The following is a 9,281-nucleotide window of genomic DNA, read 5'->3' as shown; positions in this document are numbered from 1 at the left end:
CACTCACGTTAGAAGGCTCTCTCAGTGGATTCTGCGTCTTTTTTCTCCCAATCCCTCAGGTTTTGTAAGGTTTCCAATGTCTTCAGATCTTTTCTGTGTGATGTATGGGCGCGAGTGCAGGTACGGAGCTCCTTAATTCTCCGCCATCTTGCCCTCTCCTCTCCGGTCCTAATTTTTTAAAGTGAAAAGCAATTCAAAAATAAGTTTGTGAAACACTGTTCTGGAATAGGTCATTGGTTCACAGCCTCCCCAAGTCCAAGCATTAGTTAAAACAAGATACCCCTGTCTTATTTGGGCAGTCTGGATTGAGAAACAATGCTCCAGATGAAACTACCAATTTAAATAAAAAACAGAAGAACGAGGAACATGTTGCATTAAGCTATTGGGATGCAATCAGCAAAGCCAGACTGAAAACGTGACTAGATAAACAAGCCCTGCTAAACTCAAGGATTTAATGTGATTTTTACGAGAAAATGGAATAACTCCGGGAACTAAAATTTAAAACCTGGTTAACCCCACACAGTTGGCTTATTACCCTGTTCTAGTTTTGGCTACTAAATATCCTTATAGTGGACTACTACTGCTGGCTCCCTTCCTGCACCTCCGAGGTGCAGAACCCACCGCCCGCTATCACTGCGGGCAGCAAATAAAATCCAAACTCCGGCGTATCAAAGGCAGCGCTCAGCGCGGAGGACACACGCGTTCGGAGTCACGTGGCTGGTGTCAGATGGCGGGAGGCCGTTGGAGGCGCCTGCGCAGCTCCGGGAACTCCCACAGGCCCTGGCGCGCTGATCTCCCAGCATCCTGAGCGTCACTTTCCCGCCAGGACGAAACTGAGGCGGTTTTACACTTCCCTTGGGAATTTCTCTCGGGTGTTTTCCTCTCTGCTGTTGTCTCTCTTTACCGCCATCCAGCCACCATGCAGCGTGAACCACCGAAGAAGAAGCAGGAGAAGAAGTCGGAAAAGCGGCTCTTTGACCCCATGTCCTTCGGGAAGGACCTGCTGGCAGGCGGGGTCGCAGCGGCTGTGTCCAAGACAGCGGTGGCGCCCATCGAGCGGGTGAAGCTGCTGCTGCAGGTGCAGGCGTCGTCCAAGCAGATCACCGCCGAGGCGCAGTACAAAGGCATGGTGGACTGCCTGGTGCGGATTCCCCGCGAGCAGGGTGCGTACTAGAGGCCACCGTGCCAACCTTTCCGGTCTGGGTCTGCTTGCCAGAGAAGTGGGGAGGGGGCCGGGGGGAGGGGGGGTACTGCACCACAAGTGTGCAGGTACGTGATGCGTCTCTTTCTATACCGTTGACAATTCAGTTTCTTATTCAACCTAAGAGGCTCTGCCTTCCAGAACCAAGAAGGCCTATAACGTGACCAGAGTCCTGGGTAGGAGAGGACACCACATTCTCTTTTTTCTCTTAAGTTTCTCCTTCATATCAGGATTTACACCTTGGTGCAGTTGTGCCTGGCTTAGAAGGAAAGTGGTTGACCTCCCAGGATTGAGGGAGATGCCATTAGGCACGTTGTCATATGTTAACAGGTGCTTGAAATTGCTTAAATATTTGTTGAAATATTCTTAAGAGAAGTACTCCAAATATGGAAGCATAGGAGCCTCCCAGTACTCTGGTACCTATTCTGTTCATTCTTCAGAAGTACTGAAGACCAGGACTGAAGCTAAAGAGTCATAATCACCCATGAACAAATGGGAGGAGCGTGCCCAAAAACTCATTAAAGACAAATGATATTTTAGTGCAGTATTTTTAAAAATCAAAATTAATGTGAAAAATCCAAAATATCAAAATTTTAAATAAAGCCAAGAATAGTATTACCAGTTTTTCTTTTTGTATCAGCCCTGCCTTGATTAACATTTTGATTTTTTTTCGTTGTGGAGGTTTTTATCCTTAATTTCAAGGAATAAATAATCCAAGTGTGTTGTTAACCATTAAATGCCCTTCTGTTACAGAATTGCTCCTAAGTTAGCTAGGTGGATAAGAGGATAAATTTATCAAAAATCTTCTATAATTCACCCATGTAGTTGTGTTCAATCAAAAACTCTATATGAACTTTGAAAAGGGAATAGGCCAGGTGTACCTGGGTGGCTTAAGTGACCCACTGCAGCTCAAGTCATGATCTCACAGTTCCTGAGTTCGAGCCCTGCATCAGGCTCTGAGCTGTCAGCAGAGTCTGGAGCCTGCAGGCTCTCACGCGCTCTCTCTCTTTCTCTGTCTCTCTCAATCTCTCTCTCAAAAATAAACATTAAAAAAATAAAAAAGGGAATAGGCCTGTTTATTGTGTAGCTTGAACAAGAAGTGAAGTGGCTTCGACTCCAGGGCCTGTCCTCTCTTCTACTCATAAGTCTATGGCAGGTTACTCTCCCATGAAAAAAGCATTCTCTCCCTAGAGATGTAGTTACAACTCTTCTAGGCCTGTTGGGTGTAGTATTTAGGGTGGAGTATAACTGGTTTTGGTTTTGGTTTCATTTTTTTTTTAATTTTTTTTTGGGGGTGGTTAGTTTTTTTTCTTAAATAGTTTATTGTCAAGTTGGTTTACATTTAACACCCAGTGCTCATCCCAACAAGTGCCCTCCCACATGCCCATCACCCCCACTTCCGCTCTCCCCCACTCCCATCAGCCCTCAGTTTGTTTTGTTTTGTCTGGAGTGTAATTCTTAAGGCATCATCCTAGCTGTAAATTTAGAATGCCCATCTGAAGAGCTGAGCTCTGAGCTCAGATCTTTCATAGTGCTTCACATGTCTCTACTCTCATTTGTTTTATCAGAGTAGGCTTCCCATTTCCTCCAAGGTTTTTACAGGAAAGGTAGGAGCCTGTCTCTTTTTGGTTTATATTGTAAGACCTCTTCAGAGAAGTAGAGGACTCTTTATTATTAGCTAATCTGCTTTAGATATTTAGTCAGGTAACATTAAATATTCTGGTCAGATTGTGCTGATCAGTGCTAATTTATTTTATATTTTTTAAGTGTTTTATTTATTTATTTTTTAATGTTTTATTTATTTCTAGGAGAGAGAGAGAGACAGCATGAGCAGGGGAGGGTCAGAGAGAGAGGGAGTCACAGACTCTGAAACAGGCTCCAGGCTCTGAGCTGGCAGTCAGCACAGAGCCCGACGCGGGACTTGAACCTACGAACCGCGAGATCATGACCTAAGCGAAAGTCGGACGCTTAACCGACAAAGCCACCCAGGCGCCCCTATTTTTTAAGTGTTTTAAATAAAATTTAAACCTAAGTATATTCAATATGGGTCTTGTAAATTGAGATCATTCTAAATAGTATTCTGGTGCTTCCTTTATCTTCCAATGAGATGATCATAAGCAGAACTTTAAGATGTTTTCTGTTCTCCTAAACAGATATTGTTACGAATACACACTCCATGGTATATTCTATGCTAAGAGATTCGTAATTCACAACAGAGATAATATTGCCATCTAGGGGCATTTTAATAAACTTGGAGGGAATTTTTTGTTTAGCACAAAGATAGAAGTTTGTAATACTGAATTGCAATGATATAAAAGGCAAAAAAAGCCAGGGATTCTAAACATCCTGTTGCTGTATATGGCCAGTCCTACACAGCAAACACTTATCCTGCAACCCAAATGCCTCAGTTTTCCCACTCAGTGTTCATGTAGCAGTAAAGCCTGTTTATGGTTTTCTAAGTCTAGAACTTAACTCTGATTTACTTATAAATACAAACTGTCTGGGACATAGTTTCCATATATACTGATCCCAGTAATTCAGCTACCTTGTGAGTAGAGGGAATATTGCATTTTGTTTTGTTAAGAATTGTACTGAGAGGGGGTGCCTGGGTAGCTTAGTCCAGTAAGCTTCAACTTCAGCTCAGGTCATCATCTCGGTTTGTGAATTTGAGCCACACACCAGGCTCTGCACTGACGTCTCAGAGCCTTGAGCCTGCTTTGGATTCTGTCTCCTGCTATCTCTCCCTGCTTGTGCTGTCTCTCTCTCTCTCTCTCTCTCTCTCTCTGTCTCTTAAAAATAAATAAACATTAAAAAATTTTTTTTAAAGAATAGTACTAAGAGGTGTTCACCATTGTAAAAACTTACATTACCAGTTCTTAGATATTTGATCACCACTTAACATCATTTTCATTTGTAACTATTGAATTCATGATGATTGTACATACATAAAGAAATATATTTATTAAACCCTTTTAAAAGAAATGTTAATGATATATAAAGTATAACATTCATCATTAAGTGGAAGCAAGCATCTGACAATTTTGTTTATGGTGTGTTCATGCCTCACCAATTTACTAATTAAAATACCTATTTTAGGGGCACCTGGGTGGCTCAGTCATTTAAGTGTCCAACACTTGATTTTGGTTCAGATCATGATCTCATGGTTGTGGGATGGAGCCCCATGTCAGGGACTAAGTAAGTGTGGAGCCTGCTTGGGTTTCTTTCTCTCACTCTCTCTGTCCCTCCCCCACTCATGTGTGAGCAATCATTGTGACACGAGTTTTCACAATGGTAAACAACCCTCAGTTTGATTCTCTCTTTCAAAATAAGTAAACATTAAAAAATAAAATATAATACCTATTTTATTTAAAATGCATTTATTTTCTCTTCCTGTATAGTAGTGAGGGCATTATATGGATTTTTAAAAAATTGTTGAAGAAGTCACTGTCTTTGAATTCTGTTTCTAGATCCTAAAGGAAGTATTATGAAATATTTTTTCTGTATAGAGGACTTGAGCCTGGTAAGGCTGAGAATCACTATAGTAGATCATTCTGGAATTTTACTGGACAGTGAAGTTCTGAAATTGTTAGCTTCTGGAATTTACCTTGTTCCTTTTTTGAAAGTCAAGGCACATCCCTATCTCAAATGCTATGAAGTTTCTGTTGTGTTTCATGTTTGCTCTTATTTTACTGATAACTTTTCCTTTCTTTAGGCAACATGAAATGAACCTGAGAGACATGAATGCATAAGGCATAAGTAGATGCTCTCTCTCTATCTTCTTACCTTACCTCTGCTTTCTTTCTACCCCAAGGATAGATCTCTTCGTTTTAAAGCTCTGAACTTAGCTTTCAACATCTCTTTGGGTATCTTTCATACTCCCTACAAGCTTTTCTTGGTTTATAAAACCTTCTGGATTTATCTTGACTGATGCTGTTCTTTAAAGATTTACTCTATGTTTTAGTTGATTGTAGGACCTTCCAGCTTTGTGTACTCTTAGAACTGTTCAAACCGTTATTACACACAAAATGCATGTTATAGAAAATTAGAAAGTATAAAGAATCAGAAAGTAAAGGGGCGCCTGGGTGGCTCAGTCGGTTGGGCATCCGACTTCGGCTCAGGTCATGATCTCATGGTTCGTGGGTTCAAGCCCCGCGTTGGGCTCTATGCTGACACCCAGCTCAGAGCCTGGAGCCTGTGTCAGATTCTGTTTCTTCCTCTGTCTCTGACCCTCCCCTGCTCATGCTGTCTCTCTCTCTCTCTCTCCCTCTCTCTCTCTCAGAAATAAACAAAACATTAAAAAATTAAAAAAAAAAGAAAACAAATCGCTACTAAAATCCCCACAATTACTACTTTGATGTCTATGCTATAGTTTTTTACTGGGCACATATGCATATATATAAGAATATTTTAAATTAATAGCTTTTGAAAATAATTGTTTTATTTCATATATTGAAAACATAATCCATTAAAGATTTGATCTATGCAGCTCATTTTTAAGCATCTACCAGACCTCTTTCCTCTTTTAGGAGTTTCTGGCTATGAGGTTTTTTATATCTTGAAGGCAGTGTTTTAGAATATGGAAAGAAAATATTAGACATTCATTTTAAATAAAATGGTAAAGTAAACATAAACGTTACTGATACTTGGTATATGAATTGGCACTGGTACCTATGCTTGGACCAAATGTCAATTACAAATCCTAGGACATTAAAGCATTCTGAAAAAAAAGAATATGAATTACCACTGTAGAGGGGCTAACAGGCACCTTTCCTCTATTATTATGTAATAAGTATAGTTTATGTTTGCTCCATTGGGTTTATAGAGACAAGACTATTTGAATATTTGAAAGTATCAAGAAGACTGTTTGAAATATATATTCATGTACACTATTCTTTAAAAAATTTTTAACGTTTTGTTTTATTTTTGAGAGTGAGAGAGCACAAGTCAGAGAGTTGGGAAGGGGCAAAGAGAGAGGGAGACACAGAATCTGAAGCAGGCTCCAGGCTCTGGGCTGCCAGCACAGAGCTCCACATGGGGCTTGAACCCATGAACCATGAGATCATGACCTGAGCCAAAGTTAGTCACTTAACTGAATGAGCCCCCATGTATACTGTTCTTAAGAATGAACCTCACCTCAAAGGTGCCTCAAGATAATAGCAAATAATGGTGTGAAAACATCATGATTAGCAAGATATCTAAAAATATTGTTTAATTATTCAAATGAATGCTAAGTTATTCTCTAATATCTCCTAGCCAGTTTTCCCCAACTACGCTATCTAAATAGCCCTTCCTCAGTCTCCATATCCACATACTATTCTTGTTCTTAAAACCACTTGACATATTTATTTGTTCATAGTCTGTCTCTCTGGTCCTTCTCCTTAAAATTATAAGCTCCATAAGCCCAAGAAATTTGTTCCTACTGCTACCCCAGCAGGTCCACTATGTACTAGATCCCAAATAAAAGGTTTTTAAATGATGAATCTTTATATACTTTAATTTCTATTTTGGGTATTTTTACAAATGTGCATAACAGATCAGTATAGTAGAAAATAAATATTTTTTACTGATAGGCATATTGTCAAAACATGTAGCACACCAGTCTAGAATATATATACCCAAACAGGTTTAGTATTATCATGCTTGGCTAATAAGTTGACTGGAAAATGGCCCAGTAACTTTTTCTCACTTCCCATCAAGTCTATATTTTAATTATCTCTCTCTCTTTTTTTTTTGTTTCAAGTATTTATTTAAATTCCAGTTAGTTAACATACAGCGTAATATTGTTTCAGGTGTACAAAACTCAGTGTACATCACAAGTGACCTCTTTAATACCCAACCCTCATTCACCCCACCTCTAACAACTCTGTTTGTTCTCTATAGTTGAGTTTGCTTTATGGTTTGCCTCTCCCTCTCTTTTCTCTGTAAGTTCATTTGTTTGTTCCATTTTAATTCTTTTATTTAAATACTTTTTTAATGTTTATTTACTTTTGAGAGAGATTGACAGAGTGCAAACAAGGGAGGGGCGGGGGAGGGGGGAGACACAGAATCTGAAGCAGGCTCCATGCTCTGAGCTGTCAGTACAGAGCCTGATGTGGGACTCAAACTCACAAACTATGATTTCATGACCTGACCCAAAGTCAGATGCTCAACCAACTGAGCCACTCAGGTTCCCCTGTTCCATTTTAATTCTTAATTATTCTCTCAGAATTAAGTTCATAATTTTTTTTCTCAGCCTTAAATATTGAAGAGATTAATTTTTTTCTTAGCAATTAAGTCAAAAGCTTAGATATTTTATTAGCAAAGAAAGATACCACAATCACTATGGTTTTTCCCTATCAATTTTGTGATTATATCTTGGGAAATTACCGTTTTATTCTGTATGACTACACAGCATCAAAATACTCCTACATTTGCATCATCCTTTTCCCTTGTTTTCTCCAAAAATACTGATTTTTATCTAGAATGGATTATCTGACCAAAAAATACTACTAGTTTTATCCAGAATGGATTTTTATAGAGAGGCAGTAGAAATTTGATAGATCTAGGTCTGGAGTCAGATTCTGGAATCCAGTCTCAGCCTTTTCCTCACCTTGTGACTTTCAGCAATTTTTATTTAACCTATCTCAGTCTCAATCATCTCAGTTGTATACTGGGTATAATAGTAGTACCTACCTGATATGATAGTTGTGAGAGTTAAACAATCATGCCTATGAAATATTCAACCATATGTCTGTTGCAGTTAGTGCTCAATAAGTTTTAACTCCTTAATCAGTATGTATACTTCCCTAAATTTACAAACATATATTCCTGATATTCATTTATAAATGAATGTATTTGATATAAGCTTGCATTATTCGTAGAGTAAGTTTTTGTAATCTTTCTGAGGAAACCTACATAGATACCTAGTATGCCTATAGTTGAATAAAACCCTGAAACCTGGCCCCCAGAAATAACATTCCTATAGAAAATGCATTCAGAATTTCACTTGAGGTTCCTTTCCCTTTGCACTTTTTTTTTTAATAGTTTATTGTCAAGTTGGTTTCTATATAACACCCAGTGCTCATCCCCACAAGTGCCCTCCTCCATGCCCATCACCCCCCTTCCCCTCCCCCCAGCCCCCATCAGTCCTCAGTTTTCAAGAGTCTCTCATGATTTGCCTCCCTCCCTCTCCCCAGCGATTTTCCCCTCCTTCTTCTCCCCCATGGTCCTCTGTTAAGTTCCTCCTAATCCACCTGTACGTGCAAACATATGGTATCTGTCCTTCTCTGCCTGACTTATTTCACTCAGCATAACACCCTCAAGGTCCATCCATGTTGCTACACATGGCCAGATTTCATTGTTTCTCATTGCCATGTAGTATTCCATGGTATAGATAAACCACATCTTCTTGATCCATTCATCTGCTGATGGACACTTAGGCTCTTTCCATGTTTTTGCTATTGTTGAGAGTGCTGCTATGAACACTTGGTACTCTCCCTTTGCACTCTTAGCCGGGGCATTGAAGTTCGTAAAAGCATGGTACAGCAGTGAGATTCAAAGAAAGGAATAAGAATAAATTTTCTAAGGGTGATCTATAGAAAAAGATTAAAACAGGAGTTCTTAACCTGACACTGTAGCTTCATGGAATCCATGAATTCTGTGAAATATATGCAAAAGTATTTTATGTATGTGAAATTATATTTTTTTCAGATATAACCCATTAAGAGCTGCCAGTTTTCCAATTATACTTCTAGGGATTTATTCGTTTCTATTTTTTCACTGATACATTGACATTTGTTTGGATGAATTTTCTAGTTTTTTTCATGCAAATGCAATTTTGCTAAAAATAATGCATTCCTTTTTAAAATTTAAATCCAAATTACTTAACATATACTGTAATAATTTCAAAAATAGAATTTAGTGATTCATCACTTTCACATAACACCCAGCACTCATCCCAACAAGTGTCCTCCTTAATGCCCCTCACCACTTTAGCCCTTCCCCCACCCAGTACCTTGCCAGCAACTCTGTTTGTTCTCTTTCGTTAAGAGTCTCTTGCAGTTTGTCTTCCTCTCTGTTTTTATATTATTTTTGCCTCCCT

General features: G+C 39.1%; 1 protein-coding gene across 1 annotated transcript in view; it reads left to right on the top strand.

Moving 5' to 3' along the window:
- The first annotated feature begins 827 nt into the window (after window positions 1-827).
- Window positions 828-9,281, top strand: part of SLC25A31 (solute carrier family 25 member 31) — a 28,923-nt gene continuing 20,469 nt past the window's right edge. Inside the window, exon 1 of the mRNA XM_039256266.1 lies at window positions 828-1,163. Coding sequence (XP_039112197.1) covers window positions 920-1,163 — 244 coding nt within the window. The 5' untranslated portion in view covers window positions 828-919. The remainder of the gene's footprint in view (window positions 1,164-9,281) is intronic.

Source organism: Hyaena hyaena, unplaced genomic scaffold (assembly GCF_003009895.1).
Source record: "Hyaena hyaena isolate Hyena2069 unplaced genomic scaffold, ASM300989v1 scaffold_563, whole genome shotgun sequence".
In the NCBI taxonomy this organism is placed as follows: Eukaryota; Metazoa; Chordata; class Mammalia; order Carnivora; family Hyaenidae; genus Hyaena; species Hyaena hyaena.
Note: the sequence above shows the minus strand (reverse complement) of the source record. Positions and strands in the feature narration are given on the sequence as shown.